The sequence below is a fragment of the Saimiri boliviensis genome, chromosome 6 (assembly GCF_048565385.1).
Source record: "Saimiri boliviensis isolate mSaiBol1 chromosome 6, mSaiBol1.pri, whole genome shotgun sequence".
Taxonomy (NCBI): Eukaryota; Metazoa; Chordata; class Mammalia; order Primates; family Cebidae; genus Saimiri; species Saimiri boliviensis.
This window is the reverse complement of record NC_133454.1, coordinates 103,532,310-103,552,170: the sequence shown is the minus strand read 5'-3', so window position 1 is coordinate 103,552,170 and position 19,861 is coordinate 103,532,310. Positions and strand designations below refer to the sequence as shown.

Genomic DNA, 19,861 nt, shown 5'->3' with positions numbered 1-19,861 from the left:
AGCTTCCCAGGCAATGCTAGATTTCTGAATATTTCTTTTGTGTGAAGAGTTGGTAATATGGTAGTGTAGTAAAACATATTTTTTAAGTCCTTCAGATTCATCTGAGTCTGTTGAGAGTTTAGTACGTGACAATACACAATGCCGAGTAAGTATCTTGCTTAAACATTAGGATCTTCCATTGTTTCCTAGAATTTCTAGCAGATTATGCATTGTTACTCCAAATATGCAGCAGATAATTCTGTAATATGATGCCAGTAACATGGGCAATGTGTGTCCTTCCTACATCCATACCAATGTGATTTCCACTAAATCCTTGCAGGAAAGGGAATCTTCTAGGGCATCAGATGAGTCAGTGGGATAAAGTGTAGCCTCCCTTCTACCCAGGGATGGAGGGTAGTGGTATGAATTAAGAAGCTTCCCATTCATTGAAACCAGAATTCCTAAATACTTATGATCATCTTGGGATGTAAAAAATGGTTATGAGGCAGGAATAAGACCTTAGAATGATTTCTGACAGCTGTTTGGTTACCTCATCTAGGCTCATAGTCAGGAGGATGTCACATGACATGAGATGCAAATTGTACACATTTCTTTAATTCTTTCGCTGCTTCGTCAGAATCAGTATTTGCTAATGATGTGTGTAAGAAGGTTCTGGATACAGCAGTCAACTATTCTTTGACCCCTCAAAGCTTAAAAAAGCAGAATTCTTTTGAATTCTTTTCTATGTAGCAGTTACAATAATAATAATAGCAAAAATATAAGGTTATAATAATTATATAATGTAATTATTAAATATAATTATAATATAGTATGTTACATATTAATATAAAAATATATTGTGATATATATTATAATTATATAATAATTATTTTTATTATGATATAAATTAAAATTATTTATTAACTTCTTGCTATATGTTCGGTACTATGTCAGTTACAGTACATGTACTAACCCATTTATTATTGAGAAAATTATTGTTAAATAAATGTACCAAATTCCTGCTAAATGCTTAATATTATTCCAATTATTTCACGTGCATTAGTTCATCTATTCTTCACAATAGTACCGAACAAAAATAGGTGCTTTTGTTAACTCATTTACCAAATGAGAAAACTAAGCACAGAGGCTTACTTGTCCAATGTTATGGAGCTGTACAGAAGTGATACCTACATCAATTTTGTTTTTACTTCAGACTAGATTGAATCCAGGATCCTCCTATTGCAAGCTGTGTGACATTAGGCAAGTTAGACACACTCTAAACCTCAAGATTCTGATCTGTAAAATGGGATGATTATAGAATCCATAGCATAGGTTGCTGTGAGAATTAAAACTGTGACCAGGGCAGGATGCAATGGCTCACACCTGTAATCCCAGCACTTTGGGAGGCCAAGGTGGGAGGATCACGATGTCAGGAGTTCGAGACCAGCCTGACCAACATGGTGAAACCTCAGCTCTACTAAAAATACAAAAATTGGCTGAGCATGGTGGCAGACACCTGTAATCCCAGCTACTCAGGAGGCTGAGACAGGAGACTCACTTGAACCTGGAAGACGGAGGTTGGAGTGAGCCAAGATTTCGTCACTGCACTCCAGCTGGGGAAAGAGTGAGACTGCTTCTCAAAGAAAAGAAAAGAAAAGAAAAGAAAAAAGACTGACCAACAGTCATGAAGTATCTTCTTTGTGCTGGAAACTAAGCACTTTACATGGATTAGTATTATAGTAACAGCTGTTTGCTGTTATTTGATTATCATCAATTTCAATCCATATCCTCTATATCTCTGTGTTCATAATTCTTAAGGAAGCCTGAAAATCCCTTAATTTTTGTATGATTTTCATATCCTCATTTTCTTCTGAAGTTATTTAATTTTTTTTCAAAATTTGAAAAACTTAAACAGAAAATAAAATGTTTCATAATCTTACCCCTATAAAAACATAAAGTAAGAAGTAAAATCTCTGCCTGCTCTTCCAATTTCTTCTTCCAATAAACCACCATCAATCCACACTGTTAAAGAAAAAAAAAAACTATTAAATGACACTTGTTAAAGCACAGTAGGGCAGATTTTATTCAGGACCATTGCAATGATCACAGGGACTACAGCAATGAAATTTTGCAGTGGGGGAGAGATTGGGCTCACTTGCAAATACAGCATGAGCAAGTGGGAATTTATAGCCATGGAACAAGGTGGGGCAGTGCATGGTCTGGAGTAAGAGGGATTCTGGCTAAACCAGACCCACAGGATTCTTGCTGAAGGCCACAGGGTGACCAGACATCACCTGAAGAACCTGATCAGATATTGAGGGTGATCAGATTTTGAGGGTGGGGGTTCTTGCTAACCTGACTTAGCAGAGTTTTTTGCTAAACTGGATTTTATAAGGTTTAGCAAAAGCTCAGAAGAAGGTTCAGAAGCCTAACTGAAGTTTAGTCAAACAAAGAATATTTGTCAATCTATCCATTTTTTGTTCATTCAATAAGTATTCTATTCTGTGCAGGCAATGATTTTAGGTACTGGTGATATAATGGTGACTAAGACAGAGAAAGGTTCTGGCCCTCATGGAGCTTATATTTCTAGGGAAGAGGGAGAGGGAAAACCAAAAGGGAGCAAGTGGAAGCAAATTTTCTTTCTAGAACTTATTACTAATTCAAATAGTAACAAATACCATGAAATAGTGAGCGACAGTGACCAGGGGAGACGTGATGGGCCACGTGGTACTATCTGGGAAGGTGACCTTTAATGAAGACCTGCAGAGTGAGCCAAGCAACCTGGTGAAGAACTGGGGGGAGGATGTTCCAGGGAGAAGAAGTGGCAGGGAAAGGCTTTTGAGGATCAGAACAAAGGTCTAGAGAGGCTGGAGTGTGGTTGGTGAAAGCAGGCAAACGGAGGTGAAGTTGGAGAGGTGGGCAGGAGGCCAATCCCCCAGGGTCCTGCAGCCCACCTTAATGGGTTGAAATTTCATTTACTTGCAAAAGGAAGTCCCTGGAGGAATAATAAGCTTGGAGGCTGTACAGACTGCTCTTCACTCTGTCTTGATGAAGCGTTCTAATCCCCAAAAGGTAACTTTTGACAAAAATCACTTTTTGGATAGCTGGAACACCTGTCCCTAAATGAATTGGGAAAAATGGAGATTTGTGATATTTTTGGACCATGGACAGCACCTTTCAGCAACTCTGGGAATGTGTGTTTGCTCTGTTGATAAGCCATTGGAAATGTGTGGGACAGAACCAGAGGGCCTTCACAGCAGGGCTGAGAAAGTCCCTCAGCTTACCTTCACTCCAAATGCCTGTCCCATCAACTGTCCCAGGCCTGAAAACCTCAAATGAATTATTCCAGTCTGTTAAGACCTCAAAGATCCTGAAGAAATTGGAGCTAAGGTAAATGGTTTCCAAAAGGTCATCAAGTAATATCTGCATTTCATCAGTTGCAGTCAAGATTTTTGTTTTCTTGGAATACTGGTTTTCAAACACATCAGAATTACCTGGGGAGCTTGTTTAAATTATAAATGCCCCAAGGCCAGCTCCAGGACATTTTGACTCCATAGGTATGTGGTAAGCCCCGGGAATCACATTGTTAACAGGAAACTGGGAGTTTCTGATACAAGGAAATGGATTGAATTCTAGGTAGCTTGCCTGCTATAGATGAGTAGGTGTTTGTGGAGTCCTGGGAGGGGGATCTTGGTGGGACCCTTAGGCTGTCAAGGGCTGAGGGACAAAGTGGGGGGAGGTTAGAATGGACACAGCAGTAGGAAAAAGATTCCACAGGCCACTCCTGGATAAATCTGTGGCCTTGGAAACAGAGAACAGGACCAGCCTAAGAGCAGCATGGGACCCATTTCCTCTCCCTAGCTCTCTAGCCATTTCCTTTTAATGTGGAAACTGGACTAACAATCACTGGGCATTATTTGGCTTTAGAACTCTCCGTGAAGCCCTCAGCCTCTTTATGCACCTTTGGTTTGTGGTTTTGATTGTTGGCTTCATCTCAGAAGCTTTGAGTGGTAGCCTTGGGTGCTGGGCATTTGCCCTTCCTTTTCCATGGAATGCCATTTTCAATGAGAAAATTCATTGAATGGAAACCCAGAAACCTGATAGCTTCAGAGTGAAGGTCTAAGTTATTTGTTTTAAAAATGGGTGCAGTTGGTTGGCCACATCTGTAATTCCAGTGCTCTGGGAGGCGGAGACGGGAGGATTGCTTGAGGCCAGGAATTTGAGACCAGCCTGAGAAAAACAGTGAGACCCCCATCTCTACAAAAATAAAAATAAACAAAATTAGCTGAGAGTGGTGGCATACACATGGTCACCACTCCCAGGCTGAGGTGGGAGGATTGCTTGAGCACAGGAGGTCGAGGTTGCAGCAATAAATGATTGCACTACTGAGCTCCAGCCTGGCTAACAGAGCAAGAAAATAAAAATTAAAAAAATAATAAATAAATAAAACAAAAATAGGCACAGGAAAGTAATGACCCTAAAAGACTTCACAGAACAAAGGCTCTTTCCTTCTTCTACTTAATGCTCAGACCAGTCCCAGAGATCAAGCTGTTTGGGTTAGCAAGGGCTTCTGCGTGCCATATTTATAAACCCTAACACTTCACTTTCTGGCCTTTAATTAACACTCTCCACTTAACAATAGAAGCTCATGCTTTTCCCAGCTGGCTAAGTGCCCCAGAGGTAAACTGTTACCTCTCTCTAGTCCATCTGTCTGTGGCTCAAATGCATTCTCCAGGAGATGCTATAGCTAGTCTTTTTTTAGCCAAGAGCCTTGAAAGCATTTTCTCTCCGTTCTACAAATTGCTTGTCCCAGGAGAGAAGGAAAATCGAATGGCACCCAAAACAGCTTATATTTGTGTTTTTCTGGACATCTTTAAAAGGTGCTTGGTGCTTAGTAAAGAATTGATATCTTGGTTTATGAAGATAAATGCTTTTTGGCTTTATAGGAAGGTGCATTCTGCTTAGTTATTTACCATCTCAGTGAACAAAGTGCTGGTTCCTGAGACTACCTTGATAATTTATGAGATGTGTGACTATGGGCACACCAGCAGAATATAAACTGGTGAGAGAGCCAAGGGTTTAATGACATGAGCACAGCTTTGTCTCAGACTTCCTAATGTCTAGGGAAGCAGTCCTCACACTTGGCCAGCCTGCACCCCACAGAAAGGAAATGTAGAAGCTTCAGGCCAGATGCTCCTATGGAAAGAGAGCAGCTATGCCCATGTTTAACTAATCTGTGTCAGTTACAAATCAGTTCCTGCAGGTTTAGGTTCCTCTTGAGAGAATATTTTGCTATAAAATCATCTTGCAATTGGGATCCCGTGAGATGTTCTAGAAAGCATCATTAATTCAGACTTATTAAGCATGAATGATGAGAGGACCTGGGATACATGTGTGAAAACAGAACCGACAAAGAATTCCTTCATCAGGACTCAGAGAATTGATGGTACTGACGGAGATGCGAGAGGGGTTCTTAGCAGCACACATATGTGCATACTCAAAACTTTAATCCTCACAACATCTCCATAAGGTTGGAGTTAGCCTCTCTGAGCCTTGACAACCGTATCTGTAAAATGAGAATAAGCTACCAACCCTGGTCATATACTAATAGCTGATAAGTGACAAGATGAGCACCATGTCTTATGTAGATGTCATATATGTGTCTCTCATCTACTCTTCACTTTTTTTTCTTTAACCCAGGAAAGCATTTTCTCCAGGCACAATTGCAAGTCTGTATAGATCTTACAATTACAGCAGCCTTTCCTGACTCCCTAACCCCTGCTGGAAGCCTTATCTGGGGACTTCATTTCCCCCATAGTCTTTCTCTTAAGTATGTTAATTTTTAATAAGGTATCAACTTTCCCACAAATATTTTTATGCTAGCCAGAAACTGTCACAGGCTGAACAAATTCATGCCCTGACAACACCATTCTAGATAATAAAGGATTTTAGCAAATACGGGAAGAACACATTCGGGTTGAAAGAGAAAATAGTTAGCTTTCCCAAGAGTGAGTAGTTTCCAAACTCTTTATAAAGTAATAATAAGATAGAACGATAACATCAGTTTATATAGGATAAATTACTATATGGTAAATTGCTTATCTACAAAGAGCTATGATTGCTCACTAAGCAGAAGTGGCTTATCTTGGTTGGGAAAATCCCCCAGTTGGGAGTTTCACAGACCTGAGATTGTTCTCTCATTTCCTGGTTTCCTGGTCTTGGGCTGATTAAGCTTAACTTAACTGAGGTTAAGTTTTTCTTAACCTCAGTTTCTTTATTTGCCTAGTAGCAATAATGACACCTAGATTTTCGAGTTGTGGTGAGAATTAAGTGACGAACTGTGAGTGCAGCTCTCACCATAGTGCTTAAAACATAATGACAGTAGCCGACATTGTATGGAAAAAATACTTTCAGACTTAGAAGTCATAAAACCACCTTTCTCTAAATGTATATTTTGGCTCAGATGGTTTCCTTGTTTCTCTCTCTGTCTCTCTGTCTCTCTCTCTCTTACTCTCTCTCTCGTTTTAATATATTCCCTATCTTCTAAGGTAAAAACAATGCAAGTTTACAAATTCCAGTTTATAGCTTTCTAAAAAGCTCAAAAGTTATTCCCAAATTTATAGGAAAGAACTGAAGAACCCAAATCAACCCAAGATTCCTAGAGACACACCTGGGTCTCTCAGCTTTGAACTTGATGGTAAAGCTAAAAGATGGCCTCTCCTTTATTCCTAGAATTCACGTTAGCAACAGAGTTTGCCTTTGGACTTTTCATCCAAGCAGGCACCACTGGATCACAAAACAGATTTTGGTTAAGGAAGTTGATATAAAGTAAAAAATAACATCTATAAAATCTCATGACCCTCTCTCTCAGCAAAACTCTGTGTTTTGTTTTGTACAGAAAAGCCAAGTGTTTTCCTCAGGGTGAGGTACAAAGGAGGCCCAGGTTCTGAATCCCATAATGATCTCTTCATTGCTGTTTTTCCCTTTTGTGTTTTTCAGGTACTCTCCCCTGGGTATCGCCTGCCTGATCTGTGGGAAGATCATTGCAATCAAGGACTTAGAAGTGGTTGCTAGGCAGCTGGGAATGTACATGGTAACAGTGATCATAGGCCTCATCATCCACGGGGGCATCTTTCTCCCCTTGATTTACTTTGTAGTGACCAGGAAAAACCCCTTCTCCTTTTTTGCTGGCATTTTCCAAGCTTGGATCACTGCTCTGGGCACCGCTTCCAGGTAGAGAACAAAAGAAATCACTTTTCTCTTCGTTGACTCTTTTGCCCTCTTTGCCACCTCTTGTTTCTTAAAACTCTCCCATCACAAAATTCAATAAGAACACTTGGCACACATTACTAAGATCTTTTGGAAAAGGTAAATGCTTTGAATTTTTGGCTCCTTCTAGGAACTTCGGAGCCTTCTGATGAACATTTTTGCTGCTTTGCAACTATATTGGAAATATGATCTCACATTAAATTTTTCAGATAAATGCATGCTATTTGTTTGCATGCCTAATTTGCCACTTGTATCATTCATTTAGTTTTAAATGTTTTCCAGAGGGAGTTTGACAGGATGCTTTTCAATTAATATTTCACCTGTGATTTGGAAAATGCTATCACAGAATATTACTCTGAAGATTTTGGCAAATAAATTTTCAGAAGTAGGACAATAGCTTTTACAAAGTAAATGGTATGTTAGGTGAGATTTTTCCAACAAACAAAATTCAGCCAAGTCTTTGACCTCGATATGAACCTCTAATGGATTTTCTTTCCCCGGAGTTAACTTGGCATTGATGAAGAATCAGTTCCTCATATATTACCTAGTTCCAGTGCCTAGAAAGCCAAAGAGGACCCCAGAGATACGCAAAAAAAAAAATCATTTTTTGAAATATTAATTATCTTGGACTGAATCTAACAAAAACAACTCAGAAAATGAACAAGAAGAAATACGTAAGAAATGGCTTACAACTGGGCCGGGCGCTGTGGCTCATGCCTGTAATCCTAGCACTTTGAGAGACCAAGGCAGGCAGATCGCTTGAGGTCAGGAGTTTGAGACCAGCCTGGCTAACATGGTGAAACCCCATCTCTACTAAAAGTACAAAAATTAGCTGGGGGCAGTGGCAGATTTCTGTAGTCCCAGATATTCAGGAGTCCATGGCAGGAGAATAGCTTGAGGCGGAGGTTGCAGTGAGCTCAGATTGTGCCACAGCACTCCAGTGTGGGCAACAAAGTAAGGTTCCATCAAGAAAGAAAGAAAAGGAAGAAAAGAAGGAAGGGAGGAAGGGAGGGAGAGAGAAGAGGAGAGGAGAAGAGGGAAAAAGAGGGAGGGAGGGGAGGGAGGAAGGAAGGAAGGAAGGAAGGAAGGTCGGTCTTACAACTGAGAATTTTTAAGACTAGTGTTTTATTTTCTGCTTGCAATCATTGCTTTATTTCTGCACACATGTCCTTGGGTCACAAAACTAAGACTGAATCATAAAACAGGTGGCAGGGAAGGAAGCAAATTCTGAAACCCATAGCTCATCGTCAGGTTCTTGCTGCAGAACCTGTGCCCATGTGCTGCCAGTGAGCTGCCACTCCATGACACAGCAGGGTCCACTGCTCCACAGCTACTGAGCAGACAGTCACGTTTCCCTTAAGCGACCTAACAGACCAATGATGGTGACCACCTGGAAAGTCAAATTAAATTTGCATCTTGCAAATCAATGAGGATTCGGTGCTAGTAGAAAATGGAGTTTCAGGCAAAGCTGCAATATATGCAATCTTAGGGATCTAGATTCTGCACCCAGTTTCCAAAGATGAAGGAAAATACTTCAAAATTTCCTTCTTTGTTTTATAAATTTCCCATGACTAAGTATCTCCATACAGATCTTCTCCATTTGGAAAAAAAGGGGGGGAGGGGGCGGGGAACAACCTGGTTTTTAATTGTATTTTTGTTTTCTGGTTATGAGCCTAGTATCTCATACTTTATCTCATATGAGGCTCGTAACCAGAAAACAAAAATAAAATTAAATTTCTGCAGGCTGATTGTGAAAAAGTTCAGGCAGTGAATACAATTTTGAAGAAGAAAATGAGCTTTGCCGATTATTCTACCACCTGGTGATAACTGGTCATAACATTTTAATTAGTCATTAGTTATATACCTTTCCAGCTCTTACTGTGTGTGTGTGTGTGTGTGTGTGTGTGTGTGTGTGTGTGTGTGTGAATAATTTTACAAACAGCTTTTTTTTTTTAAACTGGTCAACATATCATAAAAGTTATATCTACTACAATAGACTATACTACTATTTTTTAAACTGCAAAATAATGCTCTGTATGTACCGCAGTGCAAACCCCACCCTATCCCAACCTCAGTGATGTTGTACATTTAAGGCATATCTGTTAAACAAGGCTGTGACAAACATCCTTACACGCACATCTCTGCAAGTTTATATGATGATCCCCTCAGGATAAGTGGAATTTCAGAGTCAAATGGTATGCACATTGATGGTTTTGAAGCACGTTGCCAGATTGCTATTCAGAAAAATTTATTATTTTATGTTCCCGTTAACTGGGGTTTGAGGGTGTGCCCTTCCCCACTTATTTGCCAGCTCTGGATACTACCGTTCACTTTAACACTTTTCAATCCTATTGGTGAAAAGTAATCTCATGAGATATGCATATCTTTAATTCTCTTTCCCCTCCCCTTTCCCCTGCCTTGAGAATTGTTTGTGAACCTGGTCATTTTCCTGTTGGGGTATATGTCCCTTCCTGATTGATTTTTAAGCTCTCTTTTTGTATAAGAATATTAGCTCATGTGTCACTTGTTGCCAATAATGCTCCTCTTCCCTTGACATTTGTCTTAAAAATTTACTGTGCTTTTTTGCCTCTAGAAGTTTTAAATTTACGCTTAGTCAAGCTGTCAATACTTTTCTTTAGAATTTAGAATTTAGATTTTGCTTTGGAATAGTTTCTCCAAGTTAATACAATATGACTTTTTATTTTCTTCTAATACCTTTATGGTTTAGATCTTTAAACTATTGCAAAAATATTATTGTTATTTTATTTTGAATGACTAGACCATTATTTCAGTAACTTTATAAGACAAGGTGAATCTTACGGGGATTTGGATGGCCCAAATTTGTGTTTAAATAAGAGACAAATGCTCAGATTATCCAACCAAGGCTGCAAATGTGGGACCAATTTCTTCTCCTAACCCTGTATTTCATTTGGAAAAAAAAAAATGTGGTTTTAATCTTTAGCTAAAATGTGCCTTTGCCTGGATGTGGAATTTCTTTTTTTTTAAAGGCCGTGTGGCATGAGTCATGTACCAAGAATTAACTCAAAGTTTTTTTGCCATTGTGGTCACAAAGAAGAAAAAAGAAAGTGCAAAACCCAGCGACAGCCCACTAAATATCCTTCCTGCCTCCTTGACCCTTGTATAGAATAAAGATGTTGCAGGTATTTGACAGGCTTTTCTCAATGGTTCCAGAGGCTGGTGTCAGGGAGGACAGATGGAGGGGTGGCCTGAGACTGACTGTCTTCATCCCTCCAACTTCAGTGCAGGCTGTTTAATATGGAAAAAAATAAGCATTTCAAATATCTCACAGTTATTATTAGCAACATTTGAAGACTGTCACATGTCCATGGAGGCAGAAGCCAAAAACACAATGTGGAATGTCAGCCCGTCCATACAGGAAAGCTTGAAATTAAAATTCTCAAGTCCTAGTTTGATCGGGTGGGTGGGTTTTTTAAGACACAAAGAGATCCTGTCCAGTAGAGAAATACAAGATATTTTTATACCTTACCAATCATTTTCCCCAGTCAACTTAATTGTCCAAAGACCATTTGATGACATTTTGGAAAAATGAATGCAATAATAAATATACATGTATTCCAGCAATCCCAGATGTGTCCTTAAATTTGAGAATCCTTGCAATTGAGAATTCTGGCCACCAACCATAACTGAGCAGTCCTCTCAGACTAGTCCTGGTGTCCTGGCAACGCTTCAAAAGGGCCCAGGAAAGGGTTGGGTAAGAGGAAGAAAGGGACACTGACCTCTCACTGAGACAACAAGCCAGGTCTGATGGCATCCCCTGCATGCGAATGAGGTCAGACTCCAACTTTGCCCTGGGTTTACAAGATTTTAGTTATGAGATGTCCCCCACAAACATTTCTTCTTCCTACCCAAGACCAAGAAGGAGACATGAGGCAGACCCCTCTGTCCTGAAATCACAAAGAATGTTCTGGTAAGATACATCTGGCTCTCCTAAGGTTGTTTTAGGAGCTCGTGGGCCAGTGGTTTGATAAGCTGCACATCTGGGCATCCCTAATTTTAGGGCTTCTGATTCGTTGGTTCTGGATAGGCCCTGGAATCTTCATTTCATTTAGCTTCCCTGAAGCAGATGGTCTTCCCTGACTCTTTGAGAAACCAAGACTTCTACGGAGAATCTATGTCCAGCTTAGTCACTAATTCTGACCAGTAGAAGGAGGGAACTTTGACAAAAGCTGTAAATGCAAGAGAGAAAACACCTCCAAATGTTGTCAGCATTGCAGGTTTTCTAATTCACTTCGCTACAATTTGAACAGAAAAAAGTCAAGCAGACAGACGGTCCATGAAGCACTCCCATGGCAGTGTGAGTGTTCTGCATGGCTTTCTACATAAACTTTGCAGCAAATCCACTCGCCCTCCCAGGCACTTCTATCCACATGGAAATAATATTCTGGCCTTTAGCAACCCTTATTTTTATTGGTCTCCAATTTTGAAGACACATGAACATGTCAGGAATTCTGGCCTTTGAGGCTGGGTCATGTGGCCATGAATTCACATCCCAGGCCTGGGAGGAGTGGGGAGTGAAGTCACTTTATATTTAATCTTTGATTTGCTATCGAGCACGTACTTTCCTGCTCCATGCCATTGAAGTGACTGTAGAATTGGCTGACAAGCTTATATTGGGGAGTTGGACTATCTGTGAGTTTCCCCAGTGAATTTCTCAAAGCTCAGGTTCATGCTGAAGGGTGCTGGACATGTTTATTCTTGTAAAAATTAGTAAGCCCAGGTCAGGGCAATTTCCAGGGAGTAAATGCAATCCATGTAGTCATTTTATTAGAAACAGCATTTCTAGCATGAAATTATGGGTTCTTCAAAAATCACTCATCCCATTTTACTGCTGATAGCGGATCCTTTTCTGACATAGGTGGTTTTTGTTTTGGGTGTTTTTTGTTTTTTGTTTTTTTTGCAACCCAATTAATGTGGGCAATCAGATGCACTTCAATATCAAATCCAAGATGGAAACAGTGGCAAAAAGAAAAAAAACTTGAAGTTCTGAGTGTATCTCCAAAACCAGAACCAATGAAAATATTTTGCTGCCGAATAGCATCTTAATAAGATTGAATTTGAGCCTGTAACTCACCAGTTTTTAATTTGGCTCCAGACACTGCTTTTTCGCATGTTACATTGTTTGACTGAAACAAAACAAGAACTTTAAAGTGTCATTCCAGTTTGTGCCTTGTCCTGCTTCTCTAAAGTGGACATCACCCTGTCTCTCTCCATCTCTTTGATCTCAGTGCTGGAACATTGCCTGTCACCTTCCGTTGCCTGGAAGAAAATCTGGGGATTGATAAGCGTGTGACTAGATTTGTCCTTCCCGTTGGAGCAACCATTAACATGGATGGTACAGCCCTTTACGAAGCCGTGGCCGCCATATTTATAGCCCAAATGAATGGTGTTGTGCTGGATGGAGGACAGATTGTGACTGTAAGGTGAGGAGGGTGGGGTGAAACACAAAAACAACCTTCTACCCTGTTCCCCCTCCACACTATTCATGTGACAGAGGCCACTTGAATTTCAGTTCTGCTAGTGGAAGATGATGGAGGTAATAAAATAAGAGAAATTATTGGCTGCCTTCAAAGGGAAAAGATTATGACAAGAAAAAAGACCCTTATTACTACTGCCTGTTTGTATTACACAAGTCAACTTGCTTTAGAAATTGGATATTATTTTAGCAATCCCGTGATGTAGGTAGGGTAATTTATTTGCCAATTTAATAGATGAAGAAACTCAGGCACCTAGAGGCATGGTAGTTTGTCCGTGGCTACAGCACGACTGTGAGTGAAGTCAACATCAGTAATGACCTGGCAGGACTGTAATTGAGGCCGACATCAGCTGACTCTGGATCCAATTTTTGTTTCACTAAAATATGCTCCCTTAAATAGTCCATCATCAGAGGGTGATGGCAGAAATGACAAAATACTGGAAGAGATTCCCCAGTATGACATATAAGATTTTATTACAAATAAATAGCACATACTTTTGCTTTTACTAAAGCGATTTTTATTTATGTGCATTCATAATTTTAAAAATTCAGAAGGAACATTTTCCTAAGAGATCATTAAAAACACATTGCTTCACCATAAACTTAAAGATCACACCTACTAGCCAAGCCAACACTTCAGTTTCTTATTTATAGGTTAAGTCATTGAAAATATCAGTCTTCAACTGATTCAGTGTTATATAGACATTATAGCATGAAATGAAGCTCTTTACAATCATCATTTTAATACTGGCACTCTCAACCCATCTAAACATTTCAATTAAGCCAGAAGCCAATTTCTGCCTTAACTTATGTCATATCCCTGCTCTCAGTCTCAATTTCCTCATCTATAAATAAGGAAGGTATTCCAAATTTAGGGCTGCAAGTTGGTAGTTCATGGATGGACTCCCAGTCCAGAGTGTTGCTTTGTTTGCCTTGAAATATGTTGTAAAAGATTAGAAACTCATCCTTTTATAAGACAGCTGCCCCTTGGTTTCCTACAGTCTCCCCTGCTCTCTATTACTTATGCCTAGTCTGCTGCACCTGTCACCATAGCTTGGCCCTTTAGGACATGGAAGTTTGTCAGTCTCGGACTCAACAATTTATAAGTTTTATTTTCCCTCTCAGATTCTACAGGATCAGAAAACATAGGGAGTAAGTGGGTCACATTCTGTGTGACAGGTACACTTGTAGTAGAAAGAGAATTCCAAATCTTAGAACAGCCCAGACCTGGGTGATTCACTTCAGAAAATGAATGAGGTAGACACTGGAATACACTTTCATCCTCTGTGATGACAACCACACCACTCTTTCGGTTCCTCTGAGGTGGCAGACTCTTTCCACACAGTTTCCATAGATTGCTTTGAACATGCCCAGCATTTCTGAAGAGAAGGGATAGTCATTATTCCCATTTTACATAGGAGATATGTGAGGCTCAGAGAAATTATCTGACAAACCTAGGTCTCATGGCTGTGGGTGCCAGAGGCACAAGTCAAATGTCTATTCCACAGTTTATGTCTTCCAACCATAGGTCATTTCTGCTTTCTGACTGTGACTTAAAAAAATACACTAGAATAGTGTTTTTATTGACATTTTTTCCGTTGGGCATTAGAAGAGGCAGTATTTTTTTGGTTCCAGCTAAGGCACTAACCTCTTTCTCCCACTTCAAACCCCAGGCAGCACTGTCGACCTCTATATTAGAAACTTTGGTAATAAACTGATGCCTGGTTGGCTCATGTTATTCAACAGTCTATTCTCCCCTAGGCCCACTCTTAAGAAGGCCCACTTCTCTTAGGAAACGATCTCTCCTAAAAGGCTAAAAGGCAGTGCCCATTTGGGTCTGATGTCTCTACATGCTCAGATTGTTAAAAAGTCAAAGTCAGGGACTGCCCAGTGTCCTCTATGTGTTCTAGGGGCTGATACTGCTATGGAATGGCCACCTCAGAGCCTGTGCTTTATCTGTCTAGCTCTGAGGTATTCAACCAGCTCAGAGACATTTTTGTAGAAACACAGCTTTCTCCTCTCACCTTATAACCATTCCAGAAGATTTCATGAATATCCCATATGCATCTGAGTTCACTTTAGCAACTAAGTCAGCAAATAGAGAAAAGAAAAGGTTCACCATGTTTAATACATATACACACACACACACATAATATGAAAACATGAAATAACAATCAGATTTATTTAATCAGCTAGAGTGTATCATCTGAAACATCTCCTAGTTTCTCTTGCTAAATTATCTCACCTTATACATAGATAAGGAAACAGAGGCTCAGAGAATAGATCACCCATAGCCATCTAGAGGAACAACGACAATTTAAGTCTGCAAATGCTGACATAGGCTTCAATTAATTAAAAATTTTAACTTGTGATCCTAGGAACAGCCCTAAAAAGCAGGGATTGGGTTCTGTATTTTACAGATGGAGAAAATGAAGCAGAGTAAGATGAGGTAACTGGCCCAGGATCACACTGTTTGTAAGAGGCAGAAATGGGATTTGAACCCAGGCTGCCTCACTCTGGGGTTTGTGCTTTTAACCATTACATACACTGCCTCCACTATACTATACTGTTGGGTTGCAAAATAATAATTTTTATATATAATATGATCTTCACAACTACCCCATGAATTACATACTATAAGGGAGCCTCAGTTTTCTCATCTGCATAATGGGAACAATAACAAATTCTAGGGTGGCTGAGAACATGGTGCCTGGCTCAAAGTCACTTGTCAATAAGTGTTAGCTTCTGATGTTGTTATTATTGATGTCGAAATACTCCTAGAATATTAAAGAAAAATGTAGCCGTGACGTCATGAGTACCATGATGTTACTGACAATGGAAAACATACTTTGGGTCAGAAGATCAAACCTTTCTACATTACGTCCTAACAGACATCCCATGAGACTGCTAACCTCCCTTGCTTTAATTCTCAAAGATGAAAAGGGCTTCTTAATGAAGTCTTTTGCCAAGCAAAGGTGATTTCTGGTCCCTCAATTCTTGGTCAAGGTGGTAACCATGTTTTCCATTAAGTTCCCACTATTAGATAGGAACTTAGAAATGGGTGAATGGACCAGTAAGTGATTGCATTTGTGCTTAAATTATATAAATTTATCTACGCAGGGTTTGTTTTATATTAACAGCAATACTACTGAACATTTTCACTTGACAAAAGATGAGTTTGATGATACACGTTTAAATCTCTGGCCTCTGGGTGAGTTCAGTCAAATCCTCCTAAATCGTAGACACCGCAAGGGCTACCTCTGGGCCACCCACCACGGGTGTATATACTTCATGCCTGCAGTTTATTTGGAGGAAAATACCCAAATCCGTCTTCATGCTGCACTTGCAAGTAAATTCTTCATCCTCTCCTTTCACTGGATGTAGGAAAATAGTGATTAGGAATTCTTAGCATTAGTATTAATTCATAGAATTTTCAATATAGGCCGTCAAGGGCCAGCATGGCACTGAAATCAAGCAGATCCTGTTCAAATTCCCAGCAGACCATGTCAAACTGTGTGACCTAAGTTTCTCCGCCCATCCTATCTATGTTTTCCTCATAGTGAAAGCAGGTGTTACCATATATTTCTCTTGCAGGGTTACTGTGAGGGTCTCCTCTGATATTTTGTGTCTAGTATCTTGACAGCTTCCAGGAACCCTAGAGAAGTGAGCCAGGGGAGTGGAAGCCCAGGCAAAGCAGAAAGCACTGAGGCGAGGCAGGGAAAATCACTGCCCAAGGAGCTCTTGCAGGGCTTAGAATTTCACAGACAGACACAGTGCCCACGGGAGAATGAGGGTAATATTACGGTGAAGGAAAAGAGGGGAAAGCAACTTCCAGGAAGCATTGTCTTTATAAGACTTTATCTCACACAACCGAAAGATAACCAGATAATTGGCCACAGTGCAAAGGGATGTGCAGGAGTGACTCAGAGCAACTGATGCTGTAAATAAAACAGTCAAGGTCAAGACTGTTGGAACTTGGGCAGTTCCCCTTCCCTGGTGTTCTGTCTGTTTGGGAAATGGTTGAGAATTCCCATCTTCCAGCTCTTGGGGCTTTAGGGAAGTTTTCATTGCAAAGCAGCCTGGTCCTGTCCAGATTCCTTGATAAGAAAAACAATTCACATTTACTGGGGGAGGTTGCAATGTGCCCGGCCTCTTCTAAGTGCTTTTTAATTTATTAGCGCCTGAAAGCTTCGGACCACCCCATGAGAGAGATACCATTACTATCTTCTTTTTACAGATGAGAGATCAAGGCACAGAGAGGTTAAGTTGGCTGTAGTCATGTGGTTATTAAGTGGCAGAGCTAGAATTTGAACTCAGGTTGTTCAGCTGCAGAACTGTCACTGATGAGCACTCCGTACTGTACCTCCAGTGACCCAGATGGATTCAAGGAAATTGGAGTTATCTGAGCTCTGACACCAGCTCCACATTGGTGGGGGAGGAGAAAGGCATGGATGGGGTCTGTAGATCACACTAGGGGAACTGTCTATGCAAGGACGGGCCTAAACCCGGGAAAGATGGCAATATGGGAAAAACAGCTCAAACCACAGGCTCTCCAGGGAACTTCATCTCCCCAAACACATAAAACTAGGTACGTTCAGGTCCCTCCCGATGATAAGACCCCAGGATTCTGTGCTTGGTCACACTGATGGCATGGATTTAGTTGGAACAATTTGAAAGGCTGCCTCTCAGCTTATAAAATTTCTAGAATTTTACAACCACAAAGAAAGCAGGCCCCCTTACCTTTTGGAACCCACAAAAACAACTTGGGAATCCATATTTCCAAAGTACTCTCACATTTTGATATGACAGTTTTGTATAAATGGCATCCAGAAAAGAAGAAAAAAAGAGTCATCGCTCTTTGCTGGACCACAGGAGACTCCCTGGTGTCAGGACAGTGCACTTGAATTCTAGATTAACCCTCTCCCAGAGACAAACTTCAGAATGGTGCTGGGTGTGCCCCTGGCATTGCTTGGAAAGAACTGATGAGATGCTTCAGAAAGAAAGCATCCCTTTCTTTCATGATCATTTCTTGGCATCCTCTTTCTGAATAATGTATTTTGCAGCCCATAGTGAGGCATCCAGGTGCCTGATGCTTAGTGTCATTTGGAATCTGTTGATTTGTTCCCCTGATGTGCACTCGGTTGGGCCTGGATATTTGCTATTCTGAGTTCTCATGTTAACCTTGGCAATGGCCTTCTCAGACCCTCGCCACGTAGTCTCTGGTGCTCACAGAGGCATAAAAGTGTAAGCAGAAATGAATGCAGTTGTATTTCCATGGGAGGATTAAGGGTGATTTGTTTTTCTTCTTTAATATTTCATTGCCTGCTTTTAGAGCCACGCTTACCTTATTTGAGCCCTGTGATATATTAGACTAATTGGATAGTATGATGGGAATAAGGCTCCAATCCATGAGTTTATAAGCTTACATCATAATTGAGCAGAACCCAAATAGGCCTTAATCCTTAATTCCTGATCCTTGTTACTTTAGATTCCTCTATTTCTTAGTGGAGAGTTGGGGAGGGGTGGGGTTTCGGGGGTGAATTTTATGGCTGCAGGAAAATTTGAGCTTAAAATTGCCAGGGTTGGTTTTGCTAAGATTCTTTCCATTCCTGTGACCTAGACTTCTCTGTTCTCATAGCCTCACAGCCACCCTGGCAAGCGTCGGCGCGGCCAGTATCCCCAGTGCCGGGCTGGTCACCATGCTCCTCATTCTGACAGCTGTGGGCCTGCCAACAGAGGACATCAGCCTGCTGGTGGCTGTGGACTGGCTGCTGTAAGTGTCTGTGGATGGGGTTCTGCTGGGACTGAAAGTACTGCCTCCCAGGGATGGACAGATGGCAAGGTTGCAGCCAATCCCCATGGCAATCCCCTCACGATTCCTTGCTCCTTCTCTCTCACATTTACTGGGTACTTATTTGAGAACCAAAGAAGAAAAAAATGAAACCTTTGAAGGCCTCACAGTCTAGTGGAGGAATCAGATAAATTATGATGCAATTAAAAGTGCCGTAAGAAGGAACCAGCTACTGATGCATTCAAAGAATCTCAGAACATTAGATTGAATGAATAGAGCCATACACAAAGGAATATGTACTGTATGATTCCATTTATATGAAGCTCTAAGAAAAGACAATGTAACACATATCAATAGAAAGAGATCAGTTGGGGCTGGGCACTGTGGCTCATGCCTGTAATCCCAACACTTTGGGAGGCCAAGGCAGATGTATCATCTGAGGTCAGGAGTTGGAGACCACCCTGCCCAACATGGTGAAACCCAGTCTCTACTAAAAATACAAAAAATTAGCCAGAAGTGGTGGCATGCACCTGTAATCCTAACTACTCGGGAGGCTGAGGCAGAAGAATGGCTTGAACCTGGGAGGTGGAGGTTGCAGTGAGGCAAGACTGTGCCACTGCCCTCTAGCCTAGGAGACAGAGTGAGACTTCATCTCAAAATAATAAATAAATAAAATAAAAAGAAAGAGATGAGGGGTTTCTTAGGGCCAGGTATAGGGGCATAGAGATTAACTTGGAAGGAAACCTTTGGGAGTGACAGAAATGTTCCATATGCATAGATAGGCACAGATGTCTGTCTACATTTGTCAAAATGCTTCAAACCATGCACTTAAAATGGGTACATTTTGTTGTATGTAAATTACACTTCAATGACGTAATTAAAACATAGCACACACACAAAAGCACAGTGGTAGAGAGAGGCCTTCATCCTAGTCAAGAAGGGAAGGACAGAGCAGAGAATATCAAGAAACATGAAAATGGGAACTGAATTTGAGTGATCACTAGGTGCCAGCTACTAGACCAGGCACTTTACATTTTCCTCTTTAACAACCTTGAAAGTTCCATGTTGTTATTCCCACTTTGTAGATGAGGACACTGAGGTTTATAAAGGTAAAGGGACCTGGGAATGGACAGAGTCAACCCTAGGTCGGCCTGCTTCTGGAGCCTGCCAAATTCTCGTTTATGGTCACATTCAAGCTTCTAAAAGCAGTGTCGCTAAGCTGAATCATAATCAATAGGTAAAAGTTTCTCAGGTGTATGTAAGTAGAGGGGGAAACATGACATTACCATCGAGGCCAGCCTTCACAG

General features: G+C 40.7%; 1 protein-coding gene across 4 annotated transcripts in view; it reads left to right on the top strand.

Annotated features, from left to right (window-relative positions):
* The window catches only part of SLC1A2 (solute carrier family 1 member 2), a 165,427-nt gene that overhangs the window by 122,225 nt on the left and 23,341 nt on the right, over positions 1-19,861 (top strand). For all 4 annotated transcript variants that reach the window (XM_074401308.1, XM_003919988.4, XM_010333413.3 and 1 more), the window contains exons 7-9: positions 6,979-7,212; positions 12,516-12,710; positions 18,402-18,536. In XM_074401308.1, the coding sequence (XP_074257409.1) occupies positions 6,979-7,212; positions 12,516-12,710; positions 18,402-18,536 (564 nt within the window). The remainder of the gene's footprint in view (positions 1-6,978; positions 7,213-12,515; positions 12,711-18,401; positions 18,537-19,861) is intronic.